Source organism: Ammodytes marinus (genome assembly GCF_949987685.1).
Source record: "Ammodytes marinus genome assembly, chromosome: 4".
Classification (NCBI taxonomy): Eukaryota; Metazoa; Chordata; class Actinopteri; order Uranoscopiformes; family Ammodytidae; genus Ammodytes; species Ammodytes marinus.
This window is the reverse complement of record NC_137233.1, coordinates 16,427,391-16,453,501: the sequence shown is the minus strand read 5'-3', so window position 1 is coordinate 16,453,501 and position 26,111 is coordinate 16,427,391. Positions and strand designations below refer to the sequence as shown.

The following is a 26,111-nucleotide window of genomic DNA, read 5'->3' as shown; positions in this document are numbered from 1 at the left end:
ATTTCTCGAATTTCGTGGTCAGATGTTAGTAAAGTAACTTGATGAAGTCCAATAGCCAGCCACGACAAGGTGAAACCAACTCCGAAGTATGGATACTTTACAGCACGCGCAAAGCTTCACAGACTCTTGTGATTGGCTCTTGCAGTTGGTGCGGAAGGTTGACGCACGAGCGGCCAAGTACTGGGCTGATGTCTTACCGAAGCTCTTATATTTCCACATCAATGATTTATCCATGTAACAATATCATACGCAGGTTTTCGCGAGTTATTACAGTTATTTTCGATCGCTAAACCACAGTGGGCACAACTGTAGCTCAATGTGCAAAACTCTAACTACAGTCTGCACTACCAACAGTCACTGGAGCTGAACAGGTCACTTCACCTGCAAAATAGGCTCAGTACAGCAAACACTATGAACCAGCCTCATTGAGATAACACTCACTGTCACTAGAAACATGCTCAGAGTACAAACACTAGCATCAAACCCCAATACACAAATTACAAACTTTTAATCTTTACAGTTTGAATAATTTGAGTTATTTCACACAAATTACGTAATATTTTCTTTGGTGAAAGGGTGAAATTATTTCACATGAAATTGTTTATATTATAACATAACAGTTTTTTTAGGTAAACAAAAATAAATTAAAATCAGAAGTTTGCTTCAATACACATTTTGAATATTTTACTGAAAACATTTCCAAATGTAGTATTTATCTGTGTAAATATTCTATAATTGTAGTACTGAAATCAATTCCTGCTGTTGTCATTTACTGTAAGGACGCAAACCTAAGCTGTTTGTTTGCTGGAAAATTCGTATTACAGATGCAACTTTAGATTTTTGCAGATTGGGTTGCACCCTCAACCCTGCCTCTCTCAATGCGAGACCATGATTCACAACAGGGTTTTCAGTGTAGCCATTACTGTATTTCATCAGACATTACAGCTCTATGTCTTCTAGGTCTTCCTCCACACATCCACACTCTCACTGCCACTCTTCTCCCTCCAACAACCTGTCTTCATTGGTCCATTTCCAAAAAAAAAATGTATTTTTGAGCTTTCCCTTTATACTGTATATGTTCACTAACACTAACAAGTCTAAAACAAGACATCTTAGTGTTTCAGTTGAAATTGCAATCCGCAGTGTTTGAAATGCACTAGGCTGATATCTATTCTGTTTTGAATGTGTGGTTTACAGTTGTGGCAGCAGTGTGTTAGCATTTGAAAAAAAGTGCTGGAAATCCACAGTGTTGTGCAGGCTGTGGTTAAGCCATGATATAGGTGTGTAGAGTTTTGAAAATTGTGTTTAAGCAATGAAAAACGATCTAGTGTTTGGTCCACATGAACCGCTGTTGTTAGAGTTTTGCACATGTCGCTCCAGTTGTGCCCACTGTGATTTAGCAATCGAAAAAAACTGTAAGAGCAACCGTGCATGCAGAGGTTAGTGAGGTGTTTCATCAACCACAGAGGAGTGATATTCAGGTGGTACCCAGACGTGAGGTCGCATTTCATAAATCAGTAGTGTCTGTCTCTCACCATCTTAAATAGGCTATGACACGTGCAGTTCAAATTGTCTAGAATACTGAATAACATTTCTCTCCTTATGTAGACTACCTCCATCAATGTGTATTTCATGAAAATAACAATGAAATATATTTTTCGCCACCATTCAAGTTTTATTTTTTTATTTAGTCTAAGTTCGACCTTTCACAAAATATAAATTAATAGAAGCATACGCATTCAAAATACTGTTCTTTGAATACAGGCAGCATAGATAAATTACAAGCCCAGTAAACGCCTACTATGCATTATATACACATACCTGCAGAATTCTGGCCCCATTGTCTGGCCCCAATAATATCTGTGTCACTTTGTGGGAATGTGATTAAACACAATTTTATTTTGAAATATGCTGCATGTGAACGCAAACTAAAATAGCAAAAATCTTAAATCTAGATTTGGACACAGGATTGCAGGGAGGACCACAGCATGCAGGTAAAATGGCAGGGCATGCATTAACTGATGTATACATTTAACACATTTGAAGTTAATCAATTTACCAAAACCTATTGATATGAATATTTTTGGATAACATGCATCTTTAAAGTATATGTTGATATAGTCTCTTCCTCTGTACACTACAGCCTATAGACTATATGTAGTGTTTCAGTGTTATCATAAACTTTATTTAGACAGGTTATCTCATTGAGACACATGGTCTCATTATGAAGAGACAATAATCGATATCTTATTATCATTATGGCTCAAGGAAATGTCTGTTCATCAATTTTTTTTATGTCCAGCAGATGGAGCTGGTTTTGTTGCAATGTTGCTCACCATTGTTCTTTTTCTGCTGCTTATATTGTGCATCTCAGCATCTTCAATGGGGAGCTTATCAGAAGTGTGTGACAAAAAACAACCCAGTCTCACAGTGAAATGTTGTAATACTTATGTTGGTCCACAGCTGAAAACATAGTTTCACAAAAACAGCCCTGCAATCGAGAGATTATTAAGTTGTTTGCTTCCAATTTAAAATGATTGCGCAGTGGAAAAAGTATAGCCTACACATTTCACTGTGATGGGTAACTAGGTTGGTTATTCACCTTTAAAACAAAAAAAACAATCTGACCATTTCAGTGCCAATTTTGAGAAACTTATACGATTTATGCAATGGACCAAAGTTTTTACATAGCCTATATTTCACCATGAGACTGGGTTAATCAATAAGAACAGCGCCCTCTTGGGTCACACATTCTGACAGGTCACAGCTTTCGGTGCAACACCGGGACACACATAAAAGAAAGGGTGGAAGCTTTGGGACTATATGAGGACGACCTCTATAACTGAGGGCAAGTGAAAAGGAAAGTGTGCAGTGTTTCACACTGCTGCACTAATGATTATTTATCCTAAATTACTATTAGCCATTTATTTAGTTGATCTATGGATGTGCCAAACAGCAGGCTTAAAACTAAAGGCGATCGTGCATTCTCCGTGGTTGCCCCGAAACTTTGGAACAGCTTACCACACCATATTCGCTCATCTGAGTCTCTGGAAACCTTCAAGTCCACTCTTAAAACTCACCTTTTGTCACAGGCTTTTACGTTTTAATGAATTGTTTTGTGTCATTTCTGTAAGTGTTTTGTAATGTGTGCTGTTGTATTTTAATTTATGTATTTTATGTAAAGCACTTTGGTGAATTTAGGTTCTTATAAGGTGCTATATAAATAAAAGTGACCTTGACCTTGATCAAATGAGCCTATTTAATTTAAAACTAATGTTGTATTTGGCAGGAGGCAAACGGCAAAGAAAAAAGCAGGACTCAAACGTTCTTCCAGATGAAATTCAATTCAGATGAAAGTAAAACTAGTTTTTAAATTAATAATACTTGAAGTAGCCTAATAACCTGCAGGCTAAGGTGCACCTGACGAAAACAATTATCCAAGCAACGCGTCACATTGAAGTCCTATTGAGACCTCAATGTGACGCGTTGAGATTGAGATCCCCCCTCCTCCCACTCCGACTCTAATTGGTAAGCCTCCGACGGGATTCCCACGAGTTTCCTCAATTGAGCACAGTGAAGTTAAACGCCCGGACATCCCTCAGGAGGAAGAATACTCGGCCACGGTTCATCTGAAGGCGACCGTTCAGATCTGATCAGACGTGTGTGTGTTTGTGTGTGTGTGTGTGTGTGTGAGTGAATGACACCAGCCGACAGGTCTTGCGCTGTGATTGGGGGATAAAATGTTTGCTGTGCTGATGGGCTCCTTTGCTGCTGCCGCTGCTCGCCCCGCAGCCTGCAACACTAATGACTAATGTGATTTCCTGACACAAGCCCGCATTTCAGTGGAACTGCCCGAGAATTGGCCATAGTTTGGATTTAAGGTCGTCATGATGACTCGGATTTTCTGGGATACAATCTTTCTCATAAGCGGTGAGTCGAATTTTTATTTTATTTTTTATTTAGTTGATTTTTTTTTTGGGGGGGGAGTGTATTATTTATTTCAATGCATGTAATTTTATGTCAAACATGACGATTCAATGTAACAGAGTTGAATGAGAGATTGATACTGTTGTGTACCATGAATCCACTGGATCACTGTATGACTTGTAACTACAAATGAGTTCCATTCTATAGAAATGTCAAAGGGTTTTATCTTTGTCACTAGGCCTATATATTGCATATTCAACATTCTGTGCTTACTGTTCTTCATTTGGCCTTCTTTGATTAAATATCCTCCATTATATAAATAGACTTAAGAAGGTGTATTATTTTTTATGGATTTCTGTGTTATGCATTTTCATAATTTGAAAAAGTGGTAAAAATGACCATTTCTTATTAAGTTTACGTTTCTGTCAGCTTTCTTGCACAACAAACCACCCTCCCCGTGTATAGGAGCTGCATGGTCTCTGTTTCTAGTTGTGATTCTGTGCATGTCTTCACAGGACCCACTGTATTTATAGTGCTTTGGTCTCATCCTTTTAGTGGATGCTTGACCCTGTTACTATTGTTGGGTACCAGTAAGTCAAAGAAGCATCGATATCACGTGGTTGCATGATCTTAGCTGTACTACAGAAGCAGATTACTATGCCTTTAGGTTGCTTGTCATAGTTTGATGTTTTCAAAATCACAATACAGTAATATATATTTTTTTATATTCCTATAGGTACTTTTAGTATGTCTGTGGTATTCAATGGTGAGTTTACGGTAAACTTTTTGGTATTATATTCCTGCAGGGATTCGCTTCTTTCTTCCAAATTTCTTCACATCACGACTTTATCATATGTTAACAGTGGTCTTGTGTCCGCTTCTGCAGGTTCCCTTTTTACCTTTGGAGCAGGGCAGAGCAATTCAACTATTTTTGAGGCCAGTATATCCATCGATACAAACTCCTCTGCTGCTCCAAACACCTCGACAAGCAGCTCTTTAACCACCAGCAGTAGAAGCACAACTCTTCCTACTGCTCTTCCTACAACCAAGATCCCTCCAGTTAAAAGTAAGTTAAAGTGCAGACATCTTGTGTCCGGATGCAGTTTAAGGGTTGAATTCCTGTTGTTAAGCCATATCTAGTAAAATATTTGCCAATAGCAACGTTGCTATTGCAGCCGGATGTTCTCAACACTGTAAATCTTCCCATCGAGCTGCAATGCATCAGCTCATGAAGAGTAGACAGTGTGGCGCTCACTGATAATTGATCCTCTTAGCATGAGTGAGGGCTGCAATTGTACTATAATTTAAAGATAACAATCAGTAAATATGAGCAGCATATTCAGCCGTCTTACAATAGGGTATTGAATTGTTGTCTGAATAGCACCTCACATGCCCTAAAGGCTGGTTCACTGTCTGAGTGTTTGCTCTTGTCCGGGTGCCAAAAACACATGGAAAGAGAGAGGTTTGGTAGGCAGATACCTCAGGGAGAAGAGAGGGCTTTCACAGAGACTGAAAGAGGGAGACAAATAATGTAGGCTGCAATCCAAAAGCCCATTTACGGTTGGAATGGAGTGTGTGACGGAGGCAGCTATCTGTCTGGATGTTGATTCTCCTTCCCACCCTGAATGCCACACTGTGCTTCTGCTTCTCGGGGGAAACACTGACTTTTGTTTGAATCAGTATGTTGGGAATTTGTCTGACTGTAAGAAATGTCCCTTTTTCCCAGGCCATTCATTGATCCGATATTTTGTTCCCGAGTGAAATCTGAGATGAGAGAAAAAAATAGTATTAAAAGGCTTTCATTTCTGCTAAAGAACTATGGTTGCAGCAGGGATGGGCTCTCACCTAAGTGTTAATGTCGATTAAGTGAGAGGTTTTTGTTTGCAGCGTCTCACTCTTCTTACCTCTAATTGTCCCTCCCAGGTACATTGTAAGCCACCACAAATCCACACGCAACTGCTAACAAAAGGCTTCAGTGTGGCGTTGGTGGCGTTGGTGGCGTGGGTGTCGACTTTAGTATTTAGTACATGTTGTTGTTTCAGGTCTCCTCAGGCTTTGTCTATATTTAGATTAACGATTTTCACCTGTCTCAGGGTGTGTTTTCTGAATAAGGGCCCTAATAATATGTGATACATATTGAGAATAGAATTCATGCCCTTGACAAATTAAGGATCTGCACCATTGTTTCAAGTAACTCACTAACATATTGGTAGAAGCTTTCTCTCACTCCTCCTCCCAACTAACTGGCTGCACAGCTTAAATTATTTAATTTGCATCGGTTTCAGTAGAATATATCTGTGATTCATGGTCCTTTTATATATGTAAGTCCCCTGGAAATGTCAACCGTATCTTGTTGTACGACCTTGCAGAGTTTGTGGCAGCGGCTGTTCGGTTTCATTTTGATGACTGTCCAGACTCCCATCGCCATTTCTGCTTCCATGGCACATGTCGCTTCCTGATACTAGAGGAGACGCCTGCATGTGTGTAAGTTGTCCCTGTCTTTTAATATAAAATGCCAATTAATGTTGCTGATTTGACTGTCGTTCACTTCCAAACAAGCCAGCTGACAGTGTTTAGCCATGCATATTTTATCAATACACTTTACGTGGGAAAATAATTCCACATTTAGACCTAACAAACACGTTTTACCTTCTTCCAAATTTGTATTTTAAATGGATTTGGTCATATTGTTCTTTTATCACAATTCAAAGCACTTTGGCCTTCGTTTTGGACAGGGCTTTGCAGTGAAGTCTGCACATAATAACTGCGTTCCAGATCGCATACTCTTTCTTTTTTCTATTCTACATACTACATCTGACCATAAAAATAATCTAATTAGCATGTAGTAGGCATACAATTTGGACATACTTTTACTTATTTATTTCATCATAACATTGTGCCTTGATCTTGCCTCTAGCTTTTATATCCTTCACATCCAGTTGTTTCCATACGGAGGCTACATCGATGTGACGTCACTTCCGGTGCGCACTGGATTGTGGGTCAGAATCGCACAAATGGCATGCTGATTTCAACACTAAAAATCCCGGTCGAATGTTGTAGACATCCGGGTATTTTTAAGCATATTAACTCTGGCCACAAGAATTGGGACATCCTTAATCTTTTTTATACCATACTAGATAGCAGAAGGTATGGGTATTGGAACTCAAGGTTAGTTACAGCAAGAGTTTTCAGCCTCTATCTGAAACACTCCGTTTGAGAGCCTCTCTCTTTAAGCCCCGTCTTTCAAAAAGGTCAGTCTGCTCTGATTGGCCCTGAACCTAACTGCCGGTTTTAATTCAACTGTCAGTTAGATTCAGGGGTATCTGGTGGTGTGCTTATCACAAGTGGAGGTAGTGCTAAGTTAGGTTGGTCCCCTTATGACGTTCTAAGGGGAGAGAAATAACATACCGACTGAGGTTTTTGAACACAGGTTTTCAGAAAAGTGGAGGGGGAGAAAAAGCGAGAGGGTTGTTTTTAATTTGGGAGTCTCTATACCCTCTGGGGACCCATATCTATTTTGAAATACATTTAAAAAGTGTGTTTTGCTTACTAGGTGAGTTAATTTGGGGGACAAATTGTCTCCCAATTTTTTCTGCACTCTCCGATGTGATTTCTCTTCCTGGTTGTAGGTGTCATCAAGGCTTCATGGGGATGAGGTGTGAGCATGCAGACCTGCTCGCTGTAGTAGCGACCAATCACAGACAACAGACCGTTGCCACAGTGCTGGTGCTGTGTGTGATCGGGTGTGTTCTCGTCATGGTGCTGTGTTCACTTTTACAGTAAGTTACCTGTCCTATACTCACAGGCTCAATGGGATCATAGAGGACAAACTGTACGGTGTTCACACTGTCATGTTGCCATAGGAGGCTTGTACGCTTTCCTATCGAAGGAATGATTTGATGTCTGTGAGATTTTCAATGCTTTAAGTTCCTTCTTCTTGTGCAGTTGCTGGTGGAGGCAGGACTGCCGCAGACGGAGGCAGGCCCATTACCACGTCACAGAGAAGCACGGAGTGTCCTGCCATCCCTCTGAAAGTGGTACTTGTGTATTTTATATAATTTTTTCTTATCAGTGGATAAGGATGCAAAAAAGTGATTAATAAAGTTGAGAGCAAAAGTGACAGTTAATATTAGTGAAGAATTGTATTATATAGGTGTCTAGTAAATGCTATATTCAGTCTATAGGCTGAATTTAGGCAAAGAGTATTAGGGCATGTCCTTTACAGCTCAAGCATTTGATACAGTTACAGAAACATGGGATCTCTGTGTCCATATTATTTTGTCTGTCTCTCAGCACAGAGCCCATTGGATCCTAATTGCTCTGTGCCTAAGATGAAACCCTAACAAATCGGTCAAAAATATATAGTTTCAAACAAGACGAACAAAAAAAGATTTAGAAACATCTGGATCCTGTATTTTCTTTTTTCAATTTCAAACATCGAACTTAATATAAATAAACTATGTGTTTCTTCATGCTAAAATAAAATGTCAGCCAGTGTAACCATGCAGCTCAGTGAATTGTATTAGGTCAAATAGGAGCTCAAGGAATATCAGGCCTTGGATACAAACGTTATGATTGTTTTTAGAATCGACTCATTATTTTTAGCTTTTGGTGTTATGTGTATTATTTTGAATTGTCAGGAAAAAAATGCAACTTGCCTTTTTATTTGTATTTCCCTTTCAGTGGTTTGAGAAGACATCTTGCTGGAGCATGCACTATTTGCAGCAAGGCACGTTTAGTTTTCCTCAACTGTCCAGCCAACAACCACTGAGGACTATATCAGAAAATTGGAAATTCACATGTTCTGATCGAGCAGAAGAAAAGACTCATAAATCATCATTGTGGCTGAGGTAGGCCTGCTTGATGTGGGAAGTTAAATATTCCGTGACCGACTTGGACTTTTGACCTGCAGCGTTTTAGGAACACTTCACTCTTTGATTCTGTGTGAACACACACAGAACTCAAACTGTCAGTTTGAAGCTCTGAGGATGAAGCTGCTGCCAAATCCTAACCTTGATGAGCTGCGTGTGTCCTTATTACTGTTTACGGCTTTGCATAGAGGACACGAGAAATCTATGAGGCCAATAATCGTCCCATGTGGACGTTGAATGGGAACTTTTTTTTTTTGCCTGCGGGACACAATAATTCATTAACTTAAGTCAGAAGACCCCAATTCCTGTTTTTGTCTTTTTAATAACTTTGCACACTTTTCCTCAGAACATTACAAGCACAGAGGATATTTTTAAGAGATTATGGTGGGGGGAAACTGATGCTTAAAAAAAAGTTTTAGTGTCTGTTTTTAAAGAAGGAACTCACTTCACCTGACACGAGTAGGAATTGTAATATTGACTGAGAGCTGATGGACTATTAAACCATTGACTTCAATTTTGTAATTACACACAAAGTTGGGAACTTAATATTGTTCCGAATATGGTTTTGAATAAGTGTTTTTTTCAAAAATAATTCAAAGACTCCAGCGTTGCTACTGCAGATGAAATATTTGTCGGTGTCATTTTTTTTATTCCTGAGCTTCACTCAAACTAGTTGATGCATCAGAGGTTTTTTCCGATTTGCTTGCTATAACTGTAATGCCACATGCACAAACCAGTAGGCCACATTATTCTGTGGTCCTGCTGCATTGTTGCACTTTTCTGCACGCTTGCTCACTGTTGATAGATAAAAAAAAATGCACTTACACTGTACAATGTAGTCACTTGAGGGGGAAAGTAAGTGTCCACATAATGAGATGCCAAATACACTTGTTTTCTAACTTTGCCTGAATGAGCACTGAAGGGAAGAGGCACGCGGTTTGTGCACATCCACCTAAGCATGCATGCACCTAAATCACAGCTTTTACTTTTAAAGAAACACTTTATTATTATTATTATTATTATTATTATTATTATTATTATTATTATTATTATTATTATTATTATTATTATTATTATTATTATTATTATTATCTAAAGAGGGGTGTGTTACAGCATTGCATCTGCTTTTGAATTTGAAGCTACTTTTAAAGAGAGAAAGCCTCTGAGTGAAAATGTAAAACAAAATATTTAAGATTTTCTTTAAAAAAACTGGAAAGGTAATTGGTGAAGGAATATAAATGATGATTACAAACTGACGAAGATATAAAATGTTGAATCGCTTTGTATTGGGACAAAAACTTGATGAATGTGATGGTATCTTTATGCCAAAAGACTGAGGGAATGATATACGCCTGTCTTTGTTTACAGTATGTGTTGATATTGACATTCAGAATGTGCTATTGCATCATTGATGTCTAAATATCAAAACCAAACAGAAATATTAAATATGTATATATGGTGTCAATGGAAAAAATCATCCCTGGATGATCTTATACATTTACTTTGTCTGATTTATGTTGTCACAGTTGGAAAGCTTCCATGATCGGCATTTGTTTTCAAATGAAGAATTAAAAATGCAAGTGTGTGTGTTTGTGTTTGTGTTTGTGTTTGTGTGTGTGTGTGTGTATATATATATTTATTTTTTTATTCAGATGCTTATTTATTACGGTTCCATCTCTGGAGTCTGTTGCAGGATTCATCGCGTGACCTTCTTTGCACTTTGAAAGCTCTTTCCTTTCTTTTTTCTTTCTTTCTGTCTCTTAAAATACTCAGATTTTCTGACTCTCTGCTCCCCTATGTGTCTCTCCCACTGAATATTTCAAGCGCAGAAGTGCCAACATGAAACCCTTGAACCCCGGGCACTATTGAACAAAGGACCCAACTCTTGAGTGCTTTAATAGCTGAAGGAAATGTTTCAGCCCTCTTCCATATGTCGCCATTAAGTTTTCTCTTTTTATTTTGTTTATTTGCCCTTTATGAGTTAACAGAATGCATAGCCTTTCATTAAAACAGTTGTGCAATGTGCAAGCCTTGGTTACATACATCCTGTTTATTTTGTTTCTTTATTTCCATTGTATGGAATTGGGTTGACATCTACCCTCTTAACGTGCAGCATCTCCTCTGCTCTTCCCTTTCCCTCTCCGCATGAGTAGATTTGTTTTGTTTTGCAATCCCATTATGTCTGCAATAGGATTTCTGTGGAGTCCTTTAGAGCCGTCTGGCTGAGCTACTAAACCAGCTTTGAATAAGCAGCTCTTGTGGCCTCTTCCCTAAAGATACGCAATACCCTTTTTAACATATAGAAGTAGCGCAGTTAGAAATGAATTAAATTAAGTGATAAACGAGGCAAAGACAATTAAGACGTATTAATATTATTATTATAATAACGTTTAGACACAACGTGGAACGATGAGTCAACATGCAAATCTCAGGGAGTTCTCCTGAACTCTTCAAATCTGATTTGGACGTGTCAATCCGTATCCCCCATAAGAGGCTGAAGCTCTGCTTTGAGTTGCAATGCCATTCTGGTCTTCCTCCGCCCCCGTTTCCTCGTCTGGCCCTTTTGATCCTCAGCCCAACATTCCCAGTATCTGCTTCTGACCAGATGGTTTGAAATGAGAGTATTTACAAAGGTATTAGGGTTAAGCAACTCTGCCATGTACTCCTTACTGCTAAGCACCAAAACTAATCGTTGAAGGAACCATGAAAGCTCTGGGCTTAAGGGTCAGTTTACCCAAATGCCATAGAATTTGCAAGATGCTTCATTTTATACTACATGAATGTGATGACACATTTCAAGTCATTTTTATGAACCGATGAAGTTGACATGTTGAGAGACTTCCACTCTCTCTACACACCTCCCTCGTCTCCATCCATCCAACTTAAAGTTGCAACTTCTAATACTCACATGCTCAAATGGTCATTGTTAGGGTTAGGATTATAAAAAGTCTTGGGTTCTGAATTTTCAGGCAAATAGCGCAAACAGAGGAGCAATATGATCGTCAGTAACATATCAGTGAATACTGGCGGGTCAAAAGTCACCTCTGTACCTCCTCAAACAAAATAACTGAATCAATTGATTAGATTGAAACCTTATTACTGGAAAAGGTAGACAGGTGATACTCAGGAGTCTCAGTTACTGCAACTTCCAATGCCAATTATGGAAGGCTAGATAAAAAAAAAAATGTCTCGAAAGGTTTTAAGTGCTGATTATGCAAATGCATTTCAAGTGTGGATGGGAGGCTTTGCTGCTTATCTTAACTCCCTATCTCTGTGTACTCATCTGTGATCTCTCATATCAAATCTATAAAAAATGGATAAAATACTTAAAAATAACATTCAAAAGAAGATCCTGATAGATGGGGACAGACAAACAAATGTCTCCACACAGAGAACATTTAAATGGCATGGTTTTGATTAACCCGTTTCTTTAAGGCAGGTGAGGAAAACATTTCTATCTTGATGGGAGGGGTCCCTCTTCAGGATAACCACAATCAATAAGGAATCATTGAATGGTTGGATGAGAAAAAGTGCCCATCTCTATGCTCCTCATTGTTTATGTTGTGAGAAAAAAAGTTGTTGTTGCATTGTGACATTAAATCAGTATTGAGGAATGTCTGAACGAATGAAAGTGTTTTTAAATGTCTAGGTGAAACAATCAGATGAAACAAGGCAATTTTCTACCACAGATGCAATTCCTAGATATTTATTTCTCCCAATTTATTTACAATAAAAATACATAATTACACACAATTAAAGCACCTTGAGATTGAGATTTCATTGTATCTTAAAGTGTGCTATATAAATTAAATCCATTATTCACTGTAAATATCGTTTTTATATTTGGTTTAGATTGTATTACAGTTGAGCTAAGTAGCTTTGGTCATGAGACCACGACCCTGTGGCATTAGTCCATGTGCCGTTGAAGCTGAGATGGCAGCTCCTCCAGGGAGCTGAGCCGATGCTCTTGAGGAACATCAGGTCGGTCGTGCTTGTTGCTCCTGTCCAATAGGAACCCGTGGATGCCCACAGACTGACATCCCAGGTAATCATTCACATAGTGGTCCCCAATGTGAGCTACACTAGCAGCTGGTACACCACATCTCTGCAGCGCCTGATCAAAAATGGTTGGACTTGGCTTTGCTATGCCTGCTTCCTCTGATGTTATCAGGAAGCTGAAGTGAGACAGCAGGCCGCAAACGCGTAAAATCTCTTCTAGGCGACTATCAAAGTTTGATACCACACCAAGCTTCAGTCCTAGAGAAGAACAACTCTCAAGGGCCTTCTCTGAGTCCGGAAACACCTGCGCAAAGTGACATTACACAATTTAAAGTTGACATATTTTTATGCTACTTTGTCCACTGCTATGAACATATACAGTGGCTTGCAAAAGTATTCATACCCCTTGAAATTTTCCACATTGTCACGTTTTAACCACATACGCACATCTATTTTATTGGGATTTTATGTGATGCAACAAGTGGCGCAACATTGTGAAGTGGAATGAAAATGAAACGTGGTTTTAATTCTTATTTATAAATAAAAAACTGAAAAGTGTGGCGTGCAAAAGTATTCAGCCCCCCTGAGTCAATGCTTTGTAGAACCACCTATCGCTGCCATTATAGCTGCAAATCTATTGGAGTATTTCTCTACCAGCTTTGCACATCTACAGACTGATATATTTTGTCCATTCTTCTTTGCAAAATAGCTCAAGGTTCAGATTCAGCATCAGCTTGGATGGAGAGTGTCTGTCAACAGCAATTTTCAAGTCTTTCTCAATATTCTCAATTGTTTTTAGGTCTGGACTTTGACTGGGCCATTCTAACACATGAATTTCATAGTAGATCTGGTTGTATGTTTAGGGTAGTTTTCCTTCTGGAAGGTGAACCTCTGCCCCAGTCTAAAGTCTTTTGCAGACTCTAACAGGTTTTCTGCCCTGTATTTGGCTCCATCTATCTTCCCATCAACTCTAACCAGCTTCCCTGTACCTGCTGAAGAAAAGGACCCCCATAGCATGATGCTGCCACCATGTTTGTTTGCAGCTGTAATGGCAGCGATAGGTGGTTCTACAAAGCATTGACTCAGGGGGGCTGAATACTTTTGCACGCCACACTTTTCAGTTTTTTATTTATAAAAAAAATGTAAAGCCACGTTTAATTTTCATTCCACTTCACAATGATGCGCTACTTTGTGTTGGTGTATCACATAAAATCCCAATAAAATAATAAATGTACGTATGTTGTTGTAACGTGACGAAATGTAGAACATTTCAAGGGGTATGAATACTTTTGCAAGCCACTGTGTATGAAAAGCAAACATTAGTATGTGAAAAAATGCTTTACGAAGAGACCTTTTTAAACAGATTTATGCTTATACATTCATAAAACTGTTTTGAATGTTGAAAGTGGTTGCAGAAAGACTCATACAAAGTAAAAACTATTTTTTACTTTTCTAAAGAATGTATCTTTGATTTATTATTTAGCAACTAAAACCAAAAAAATTAGGTTTTATACATTTCAAATTAACAAATTTTGTTCTATGTGTATGCCACGTGTGTCACCTTCCATTTACCTCCCAGTTCTCTGCATTGCAGAAGTTATGATAAAGGTTGTGAGCCATTGCATTGAGCAGGGATGGGTCCTGTACCCTGCACTGAGAGAAAGTGTCCCGCACCACCCCCATCCACCACGAGCGTCCATCCAGGCCCTGAGCGATGCCATAGTTTGGGTATCTGCTGGAATACTGTCGATATGCCTGGCGGAAAGCAGCTTCAACCTCCACAGGACTGAGGTGCACGCCCATACGTTCAGCCTCCTTGCAGTACTGCTCTCCTACAGACGCACGCACCTTTAGCAGGGTGTCTTTCACATCCCATAGCACCCAGCGCAGAGGACCTCGCATCGCACCTGCAAGAACACCGCAGATATAAGACAGATTAATGGCAACAGACTTTCTAAAACAGTCACTATATAGTGCACTTTACTATAATGGCCATGTTTAATATATTATCTAAATTTCTATCAAATCCTATAAAGTAATGCCATCATTGTATACCAATGTTAGGTAACGTATAAAGTAGTGTTCAATAGGCCTTTTGAATAGCAGACATTCAAAACTTGTCATAATAGGGTTAAAAGGGTTACTACAACATAACATCACTATAAGTTAAGTTAAGGTTACATTGACATTTGTCTTTTCGCATATCCCCTCAAGTTTAACAGTGTGGCAGCATGCAAAAAATATATAAAATAAAACCTGAAAATGAAACTGCGAAATACAATTCAACCAACTTAATTTTTAGTATTTAGGCCTTCACCTGTGCTTGTTCTGAGGAAGCTTAAATCCTCACGCAACTAAATCTGGCAAATTTACAGAAATTTTTATTAACATGCACATTGGACATCACTCCACACCTCCTACACAGCCTACTGGTGAGACAGCAGAGTGTTTTAGTGGGAGGCTACTTCAGCTGTACTATAGTAAGGAACGATAGACTACAAGAGTTAATTCCTGCCAACTGCATGACTCCCCGTTTGTGCTGGGAGACTCCTACAACCACACTTTGCACATTTTTGATGTTAGATTCTGTTATTTTTTGTTAAGAATACAAATACTTTAATTATATTGGCTTTAAGGGGTGGCTCTGTTTTATTCACGTGTAACACATGACTTATGTACACCTGTGCTTCTCTTGCGGTTAAAATGCACTTAACCAGGCTAAATCGTACTTTGTTTTACATAGAAAAGTGTCGCTGTTGATGACACTTGTGTGTTTTAAGTAGAGCGGGTTGACCAAGCGCTGTTCTAAGGTTACAGAGCATCCTTGACTCAAAGTTAATGTTAAATCCCCTCTGACGTTATACAAACATCGTCACTACGTCGTTTAAATGCAAGCTGTAGTCTTGGGAAGAAATTCTGACCTCACATTAGGAAAGCCAACATAGTACCTGGCAACTTTAAAATGTCCTTGCACTTTTTAGCAACAATAGCTAACGAAACGCTCGTTTTTTCCTTTAAATTTTTACAATTATCTTGTCAGCTTTTCGGAACACGATGCTAGGTTAGAAAGCAATGACAGGTGAGGTCAACACAAACAGTTTACGTTACCAATTTTTTTTGAGCTGTCAACGGTTGCTTAACACGTTAGCTTGCCTTCTCCTTCTTCTTCGCTGGGACGTTTACGGTAGCTCGGGAGTTTTAGCTTCTGCGACAAACAAAACCTCTGTATTTTTTCTATCAACCCTCCCCAAAATCCATTGACCTATTTTAAGCACACACGGTCCATTATTTAGAGTTATTGTGTCTTTTAGACGCCATCATCTCAAATATTTTCCCCTAGATTGCTGGTGCAGCAATTGCACACCCAGTACAGCAGGCGGCGGTACCTTCAGGAGTATACCAAAGCCTAAAATTGCCAGACATGTACGCATGCGTGAAGGTTCACGTGCGGATGTCAAATAGAGCTAAATAAACCTTTTAGTTTTTACCTTTTCTATCTATGAAATAACCCCGTGTTTTAGGAAAACAAGCTACTGTTACCCGAGTAACCCACTTTATACAATGTTCTGACAAACTGGGATGACCCTGATGTTAGTAACATTATGGCTTCTCCAGCTATTCGGATGTTTCGGAGGTTAGAGGGCATGTTTTGTGTGTACAAACCCGCTGGTGTCCACTGGAAACTTGTACGGGATGGCATCGAGACAAATCTTCTCAAAGGTTTGGACGGAGTCCTAAAATACGTATCGTATTGTCAAATTTAAAATGCTCTCAAATTAGTTAGATGTCTGTCTTTGTCATGAGGCACGGTGCAGCTAATGCAGAGCTGATCAACATCTAACAAGCCATTACCTTAACCTTGGATTCCATATTAATCACTGCCTACTGTCACCTTACAGGTGTAAATGCTGCACCTGCCCAGCCTCTTCCCCATGAGGTGCGCGTCTTGTCACTCCAAGGAAGCGACACTGAATCGCCCAAGGGACTTACACTGTCTGCATCCTCCGTGCCAGTACTGTCCAAGCATCCTCTTGGTATGTGTTTCCACTTCACTGCATCCACACCTATTATTTACTATCTATGATCCACACACATCACACATAAGACTTATCATGATGTTGTTGTTAAATAACATCTCCAAAGCCTCATGCAATGCGTTTTTGTTTTACCGCAGTTCTCTCAAATACTATCACTTGCTATTTGTAGGCCTTCACAGTACAACCAATCCCATTTGTAGTTAACTAACTCCAGTAATGTGATAGTTGATTTGATGCGAGTACACAACAACAAAAAAACAAAAGATAGTTTGTTGGTGGGTCGCTGTCCTGTCATTATGGACGTCACGGGGCAATGCAGGTTGACATGAATACATCTTAAAATGATTAAATAAATAAATAAATTAATCCATATTTAATGCATAGATTTCTGCAAAGCATTTACTGCAAGCTCATCATGCAGCTGTCTGTTTTGAGAGCCAAGCCATTTTAACATGCTCCACTCCTCCACTCGTAAGCCAAATGCATTTTTAATCAACTGTTAACATTAGCGGTTGAAGTACTAATTTATCTTAGTTTCCACTCAACAATCCTGTTCATGTTATCCTTATGAACCCTGAATGAAGTCTGCCCTGATTGCTCATAGCAACTTCTGAAGTGCAGCCGGTTAACATTAGCTCGAATGACTGAATTATATTAAAATGCACTTGTTGTCTGTCACAGGTCTGTATATGAGTGACTGGACTGTATTTCTTCTGTGTGTTTTAGTGACTGGACCTGAATTCCAGCAGATTAAGGTTGGAGTAGGACATCGCCTGGATGCATCCTCTTCTGGTGTTCTAGGTATTATTTTTAAGGGCTGAACACATGAAAAAAGCCTTCTGTGTCAAACTGTGGTGTATTTGATATATTAGTCTCTCTTTTTAACTTAAGTGCTTGCTGTTGGGAGTGGAAACAGGACCCTGAATGAACTCTACAAAACACGAGTCACAAGGGTAATTTATCTTTTCTGCTGCCTTAACCCATTGATGACGGCTGCTGCGCGATGCCACATTGGCTCTCCTGCCTGATGCTGCGTCGCGCAGCATTATTACTTTATCTAATTTTCATGACATTCCCAGCATAGAATGCACAATCATTGGTTCAAATACACATGAGGTGGGTTTTGTTGATTTTTTTAAGACCACGTGACCACCCAAAAGTTGTGTGGTTTGCCGAAAATCATGTCAATCAAAAAAATAAAAAATAAAAAAATAAAACAAAATAATAAAAAAAATACGCCAGCTATGTCGGCGACAGAACAGTTCGTGGCGTTTGGTGCGCAGAATCATTTTTTTTTTTTGTATAATTCTTTTTATTTTGCTTTTTTTTTGTAACAATAATCAAACAAACAAACAACAACACCAGACAATACATACAAACTAAGAAAAGACAGAAAAAAAATTAAAAAAGGACAAATGTGTATGTTGTTCATTATTGCATGATCACACACACACACACACACACACACACACACACACACACACACACACACACACACACACACACACACACACACACACACACACACACACACACACACACACACACACACACACACACACACACACACACACACACACACACACACACACACACACACACACACACACACACACACACACACAAAAAGAAAAATCCATGTCCTGTGATCTCCACCGTAGTTCCCCCCTCCCTTCTCAGCAATGCTACAAGCTTTATTTCTCATAGTGCCTCATAGATGTGTTTCCATACTTCATTAAATTGATTTGTTTTGTTGTTGTCTTCGGATAATGTCTTTTCTATGGTCAGATAATATTTCATAAGTTCTTTCCAGTTCTTTAATGTAGGAGCCTCTGCATCTTTCCAGTATTTTAAAATTAGTTTCTTGTAAACAAGGGAAGAAAACATAATTTGCCATCCCGTAGGGTACCTTACACCCTCGGGGTTCTGAAAAATGCACAGCTGAGCTGAGAACTGCATTTTTGTTTTACAAATGGTTGATATCCATTCTTGGATTTCATTCCATCCTTTGTTCACTTTCATACAATGCCAAAAGGCGTGTATGAGGGAGTCTTGAGAGCCACACTTCACACACTGGTCAGAGGAGTCAGCATAAAACTTATGTAATTTATCTCTAGTATAATATATTCTTGTCATTAGTTTATATTGTATTAACCTGAGATTTTCATTAGTGGTAATTTTATTTGTAAGATACAAGCATTTCTTCCATTTTATATTGGCTTCTTTGAATTGGAGATCTTTATTCCATTGTTCATAGAGCTTATGCATTGAGTAGTGTTTAGATTCTTCCTTCAAAAGAATATTATATATGCTACCAATTAACTGTTTCTTCTTTCCTTTTTTAAACATAACCTCCTCAAATGGTCCTTGAACCAAATCATATTGTAAATTAAAGTTTTCCATTATCCAATTTTTTAACTGTAAATATCTAAACGATTCTTGGTTTGACAGTTTGAATTTATTCTGAAGCTCTGTGAATGGTTGAACCCTATTGTGCGAAATTAGATCTGACAATTGATTAATTCCCCTTGGTGCGCAGAATCAAGGTCTACTATAGACTACTGACGAAAATCACACAACACATTGCATCTATTTATTAACAATATTTAATAATTTTCTAATTCTTCTAATTTTGACGATTTTTAGAAATATTTGTTGGTTTGTAAGCGCTAAGGGAGCATGTTTAAATAAAACCTGTGAACCTTAACTTTTAAATGTATTTTATTTCATGTTTCTATGTGCTACACAGGCTTAGATATTAAGGTTTTGGTAGACTTGACAATTCGTACTATTTTTTCAGAAAAGCCTCAGGCATTAAGGACATGCATCCTAGATTGCCATAGTCATCAATGGGTTAACATTAGATGTAGGCAGAAGCAATGAAGATACAATATTCCCATCATTAATGCTGTTTGATATGTTTCAGGATTACACACTGGAGGGTGAATTTGGATCTGCAACAGATGATTTCTCTCACATGGGCCGAGTTGTGGAAAGGTCCACCTACGGTAAAACTGCTTACATTGTATACATTCAATTTCATCTGTTCATTCAATTGATAACACATCATTCTAGATGACTACATCTAAGAAGTAGTATTTTATCCAAAGCATTATCTGAAATAAATGGTAAAACTGCTCCCAACTGATATCCAATAATATTTCGTAAAATATGTAGGGGAGAGTGGCCTAAGTTGTGCATTTTGGAAGTTGTTCCACCCCTTGTTTCTAGAAAACCGTGGAAGAAATTGGAAATGTGACCACATATTTAAGAAGAGCCATCCATTTGACTCATCCTGTAAAGAAGGGAGACACAAGGAATAAGATATAAGCACATTTAAGCTCAAAAAACTGTGTTTTGCCTTTCAAAGTAAAATTTCCATGATCAAGGTTTTTTGATTATTGTGTCTGAACAATTATAGACAAGTTTGAAAACATTTGACATGTTTTAGTGCTTTGGTATGCTACATTTTGAGTCTATACAGTTAGCACGATGTCAGCCCTAAACTGCTGCATCATGCTTATTATCCAAAATTCTGGGGATGGGGTGATTTGTGCCAAAGGGCCTGGGTGAGTTATAAGTAAGTAAGTAAGTAAAATGTATTTATAAAAGCACATTTATGACAGTTTGCACTGTCCAAAGTGCTGTACATAGTGCATTCAGTAGGTAAACAATGAAGGTAAAATAATAATAACCAAAATAAAAGACGTAAAGCCCATACATCCACATAAACACAGATAGTAGTGCAGAGGTAAGATAGTTAATGGGGAGGAAACACCAGGGTGTACATATGGGTTTTGAGCCTTGATTTAAAGGCAGAAATGTAGGGGAATCACATTTGTCAGGTGGCAGTTGGTTCCACAAGCACGGAGCAACTAGTGCAAAGTACATTTCTGAGAGTTGTGCCAGTGGCATGGCTGTATACGCTGGTCACCAAAAGAAAGTGATTGTCTACAGTAGCTCAGAAGAGAGTGACATCTCAATTCCACTTAACGACACCACTGATGAGAGTTCAGATGGCCAGAAAGATGATGATGGTGACTTTGTCATTGTGAGCTTTGCAGGTTAAACCATTAGATCTGCTAGGCCTTGTTTAAGAAAATTGTCCTTCAATCTTTGTCAACTATTTACTTTATTTACTTTAAATAAACCTTAAATAAGTAATTGTCTAATGGATTTGTCTTGCATTACAGTTTATGAGATATATAGCATGGCACAATTCACCCCATGGTATTCTCTCCAACCGCACAACTTACACCACACCAGGGGCAAGTTGTGCATCAAGACAACTTTTTTCCGAAAGCTATATTTCTTCAACAGTTTATTCCAGATCCAAAGTTTTTATTGCCAGGGATGCACAACACCCTGAAATATATGTACATATTTGAGTTGGAGACTTTACTGTCAAGGCCTTACTTTAAAGTCACTTTGAGTAAAAAGTTGCACAACTTAGGCCACTCTCCCCTACCTTATTAATTCCATAATTAATAATGTATTATTTCATTTTTCCCTTTTTTATATTCATCAGATGGTATTTATGTAGCATACTGGTATTTGTAACTTTCTGTCTTTTCCACCATTTGAATGGAGGAAGCAAACAGACTACAGCAGTTATTGTTTATTTGTCTGTATCTGACCCTGTACTCCTGTTGTTTTCAACAGATCACATTACACAGGATAAACTGGACAGAGTCTTGGCAATGCTCCAGGGTGCCAATCAAAAAGCCCTGTTAATGTATGATATCCACACTTAATATTCTTAACATTCCTATAAATATAATGTTGTCATTTCTGGCTCTTAAAGGAGAAGTAGGTGATATGGTCCTTTTAGCTAACTTCCTGTGCTGCAGTTAGCAGTCCCCTCCCTCGTCCCTATGTCACCACCACATGAACACGCAGCCGTCTTTGTCAGATAGTGCCACGATGGAGAGCAGCTAGTCATCGTATACGAGCACAGAGACCCGGCGCTTTATAGAGTCTCCCGATTGGATAGAAAACGCCGGATACTCACAATTTTATCTGGCAATTACTGCAAGGCTGAATGACTGGGAGACCTGTGTTAGGAACTGTGCATACTGTTTAAGTGATTGCTGTATGTATATAGATTTATTTTACACGTATATTAACAAAGAAAACATATCACTTCTCGTTAAGTTCCTCCTTAATAAATAGAGTGTGCTTCACTTTGGAATAAGACCAACTACACATCTGACATTAGGCCATAAGAGCTCTCAGCAGGTGCCACAGTAAAGTGATACATAATTATTGACAGGTGCAGGTAAATGACTATTTTCCTTTTCTACACAGGTATTCCAATGTAGACATGCGTTCACAGGAAGCCTATGAGATGGCGGTGCAAGGTTTACTGGGTCCAGAGGGGAAATCGCAACCTATTCTGACAGGCCTGCGTTGCACTCGCTTCAAGCCGCCAAACTTTACTCTAGGTAAATCTTAAATTGAAAACACATTTCAGTTTAACACATTAACATTTTCAAATTTCAGTTTAAAATATACACCTAGTATGATACTTGTTAATCTCAATTATTTTCTTTTTTTATTATCTGTTCCTTCAGAGGTGCAGTGTCTAAATGAAACTCAGAAATATATGCGCAAAGTCGTGCATGAGATAGGACTCGAGCTGCGCAGCACAGCAGTGTGTAAAGGAGTAAGACGAACCAGAGACGGCCCTTTTACTCTACAGGATGCTCTGACCCATCACCACTGGGCTGCTTCTGATGTCATGCAGGCCATCAGACAATACCACTCCTCCAAAAAACACAAATATTCCCACGCAAAGATCAAGGACCCAGTATCACATCCCCCGGAAGAAAATGTAACGATAGTCAGCCAAGGAAATGAAACCAGTGACGAAGCTGCTACAGGTACAATGAAGGAGAATTTGTCAAAAACATAAGGGCTCTACAGAGGCTCTATGAGCCTGAACACTCCCATCATGTTGAGTTCAGCTGAGTTGGAAAAGAGATGTGAAAGAGCAAAGATCCTGTTATCTAAAAGAGAACATTAAGTGCAAACGTGTTTCCATCAGACGGTTGCTGCATATTGTATGAATGTTTTCCCCTTTGTTAAATGTAGTGCAGTTCATAATAACTTTTATAATATTAACTGAAACCTTAATATGAAAATTGCTTATTTATCATGCAATAAACCGAAAGAATTTCTAAGATATCTGTTCTTTGGTTGTGCTTCGTTACAAATAATATTTAAATAAAAATTAAATCAACACTCTTTAAAGTCTGAAGAAGTGAGAGGATGTTGCAGTTACTTTTCTGGCTTTGTTTATTTCATAGAGAGTGCAAATGTTTAGGCTAAATAAACAAATTAAAATCAATAGGCATAATTAGCCAATTTTTTGGAAAACATTATTTTTTATACATTATCAATTGTTAAATTTGTATGCAGATGAGCTAAAAAAAAACATTTTAACTGACCTGCTGTGTCCTGAAAAAGTCTTGAGCAGCAATTAATTGGACATTTAATACTTGAACTGTGTTAAAATTGTTTCCCCCTGTTATTTGAACCAAACTGCACCATTCTTTATGGAAACTTTTGTACTGAAATTATATAAAAAAAACTGTTTTCCATGTTTGATGTTTAACCAAGTCAAAATGTTTACACGTTTAAGACTTATACTGGATTAATTGAGGAATATAATAATAATATCTATCTTCTTCAGCCAGTGAGGTCTGAGCTAGTATTTGAATTGCTGTAATTATCTGTTCTCTGATGAAGTTGGAATATGCTGCGCCTGCGTCAGCGTTTGTTTCCAACAAAAGCTCCTTTGGGATGTTATGAGGTTAGTGCTGTGGCGCCATTGTTGCCATGCTCCTCATACAATTGAATGAGTTGCTTTTCCTGTGGGAACACTGTTGTCTTTGTCAGTCTGGAAATAAAACTTCCACCAGGACACAAATTAACTCCATGAGCATGCAGTCGTTGTTCTGGAGTTTTATTAATGTATGAGACGTAACAGAACATTTTCATTAAAAGGCATTAGGCACAGGGAAATGTGCACAAACATAATACAATATTGAAATTATATAACATTTAAAAAAAAAACCTGTTAAAGGTTCAGTTTAGCTAACTTCCTGTCAGTGACTGCAGTTAGCAGTCCCCTCCCTCGTCCCTACGTCACCACATTAATGCACTGCGGTCTTCAAGAAGCGAGGTCTCTAGCATCATCTCAGATCCATAAGTGTGATAAAACATGATAAGAACCCATCAAAACAGACATTGGGAAGGATTTGACCTGGGGCCTATTTCAGGTAGCTGGTTTTACATATTCTGGGTTTAATCCTGCGCTCTGAGTTGGTCAACTCAGAGCGCAGGGTTGACGAACAACTCTGGGTTTTCGGTTTCAGAACAGTGGATCAGCGTTGGGTTAATCAACTCTGAGCGTGTTCACTCTGGGTGGAGCGTGTGCATAAAAGCCATCGTCAATGGATCGCTGATAACATGATTCACCATGGAAACAGAAGAAACAAATGCTTGATCCTCCCACTTCTCCACTTCTCAAAAAAGAAAACTTCTCCGCTCCTCCCACTCGAGTAAGAAATATTAACGAATGAGCTTATGGAGAAGAATGAACGGGGATATTGTCTCATAACTCTGATCTAATCACTTCGGCAATTCAGAAAAAAACGGTGCAAAAGTTTTTTGTCAAGAGCATCATTGCTTCCGTATGAGAAGCAAGTCTATTTTAAGAATTAAGTTACGCATATCAGCAGCAACAAAATTATTAAGCTGCCGGTGCACAGCATTGCTGACAGTGTTTTATATTCGCTGTAGCCTATTAGCCTATGTAGGCAAGCTATAATAGGCCTACTGTGCAGTAAACAGATTGTCGCTTCTTTTAAATGGGGAGTGAAATATATTAACGTTTGACACATAAGAGTTTCCATTGTAGATCCTGATCAGTGGCACAGATGTTAAAAAACTACTGATAATGATAAAAATAAATAACGAGATACATAGGCCTACAATACAATAGGTTTATTAATATGAATGTAAAGCATGTTCACGATGTGTAAGGTGGCCGCATATGAACGGCACAAGGGCTGAGAACAAGGCTACTGATCAGATAAATGATCGATCAAACGTAAAATCATCAGGAAATGATAAAAACATCCCGATGGAGATTTCTATGGAGTGATTTGCTTTAAACTGTACAGGGTTGCGTTGTGACAGTGACTCTTTCTTCAGTCGGAGCTGCAGCGTAAAGTGAAAACAAACTCAGGGTAGGTCTAACCACCTATCCAGCAGGTTAGACCCACGGCGAATGTTGCCGCAGTAACTGACTCTCGGTTGCGCTGAACCTGCTTCTTGAAACGGAAAACCGAGAGTTTCCACTAACTCAGAGCGAACAAACTCTGGGTTGCCTCAAAACCAGCTACCTGAAATAGGCCCCTGCTCCTCCATTGTAGGTGCATACCAAGCCCCAACCTCAGCGATTTTTACCAGCATCCAATAAGGAAGTGACCACAACTGTAGTAACCGGAAGTGCCACTGGGGGTTGTGCCAAGACCGAGCAGTTTTTCTTTGACTCACTTGTTAGACAGGCCGTTTTCAAAGTCTTATTAAGCCTATTTACAGCCTGGGCCACGAAACCATTTTAGTCTGTATGTTTAGGTCATATCTCCATGACAACACTGAGGGGGGTGAATTCTTTTGGACCACGCTAGTTTTTATTCTTTTGGAGGTTAAAATGTATTGGCGCGATCTCTTGAGTGACAGCTCTCAGCCCGTTGTCCCTCACTTTGCCTCGGAGGTATACGTCAGCTGATCCCTCCCCCTCACAAAATGGCGACGCGCACAAACGATTATTGGATGCCGTGTGAATAACTGAGGTCAGCCCGGATGCTACATCCATATTATTTACTATCTATGGTGCATACACATTAAGCCATCTGTGCTCTGCATGTGTACCGTCAGTGAGACGGGTCCCGGTTTGCATTCTCTCTTCTGATTGGTTATCGGTAGTGGGATCCCCGAAAAGTTGATTTGCAGATTACAGAGCGGGTGACTGAGAAATCGGCTTTGTGAAATGTGCACACTATATAAGTGGTCACTGTATGAATAAAGAGCGATTTTACACCTATATTAACATAAATAAATTGCTTACTTCACCTTTAATTATTTTACTACTATACCTCTATAATTATAAAATGTGGCCAACCTGTATGATGTTGTGGAACTGAAAATTAGACATGGTAATTAATTGCCAGTATACAATGTTCAAATAAAATAAGTAAAACGATCT

The 26,111-nt window shown here is 38.8% G+C and overlaps 2 protein-coding genes across 3 annotated transcripts; one reads left to right on the top strand and one right to left on the bottom strand.

Moving 5' to 3' along the window:
* Window positions 1-12,499: 12,499 nt before the first annotated feature.
* Window positions 12,500-16,125, bottom strand: hdhd3 (haloacid dehalogenase-like hydrolase domain containing 3). The gene is made up of 3 exons (XM_080026094.1): window positions 15,906-16,125; window positions 14,370-14,704; window positions 12,500-13,101 (listed from the first exon to the last, which is right to left on the bottom strand). Exons 2-3 carry the CDS (start codon window positions 14,697-14,699, stop codon window positions 12,706-12,708), a joined length of 726 nt encoding a protein of 241 aa, XP_079882220.1. The 5' UTR covers window positions 14,700-14,704; window positions 15,906-16,125; the 3' UTR covers window positions 12,500-12,705.
* Window positions 16,126-16,245: 120 nt separating this feature from the next.
* On the top strand, window positions 16,246-23,082 carry trub2 (TruB pseudouridine (psi) synthase family member 2). 2 transcript variants are annotated; one of them, XM_080026089.1, is made up of 8 exons: window positions 16,246-16,517; window positions 16,697-16,831; window positions 17,561-17,635; window positions 17,726-17,787; window positions 19,761-19,842; window positions 21,497-21,569; window positions 22,142-22,278; window positions 22,408-23,082. In XM_080026089.1, the coding sequence occupies exons 1-8, from the start codon at window positions 16,400-16,402 to the stop codon at window positions 22,746-22,748; spliced, it is 1,023 nt and encodes a 340-aa protein (XP_079882215.1). In that variant the 5' UTR covers window positions 16,246-16,399; the 3' UTR covers window positions 22,749-23,082. The 2 variants fall into 2 exon arrangements, with proteins under 2 accessions (XP_079882215.1, XP_079882216.1); XM_080026090.1 differs by having other exon boundaries at window positions 22,536-22,695.
* The last annotated feature ends 3,029 nt before the right edge of the window (window positions 23,083-26,111 follow it).

Coding starts and splice junctions, on each gene's coding strand:
- hdhd3 (XM_080026094.1), bottom strand. CDS start 14,699: ATGCGAGGTCCTCTGCGCTGGGTGCTATGGGATGTGAAAGACACCCTG. Junction 13,102..14,369: donor GCAATGCAGAGAACTGGGAG/GTAAATGGAAGG, acceptor CACTTTGCGCAG/GTGTTTCCGGACTCAGAGAA.
- trub2 (XM_080026089.1), top strand. CDS start 16,400: ATGGCTTCTCCAGCTATTCGGATGTTTCGGAGGTTAGAGGGCATGTTT. Junction 16,518..16,696: donor CGAGACAAATCTTCTCAAAG/GTTTGGACGGAG, acceptor GTCACCTTACAG/GTGTAAATGCTGCACCTGCC. Junction 17,788..19,760: donor ACAAAACACGAGTCACAAGG/GTAATTTATCTT, acceptor GATATGTTTCAG/GATTACACACTGGAGGGTGA.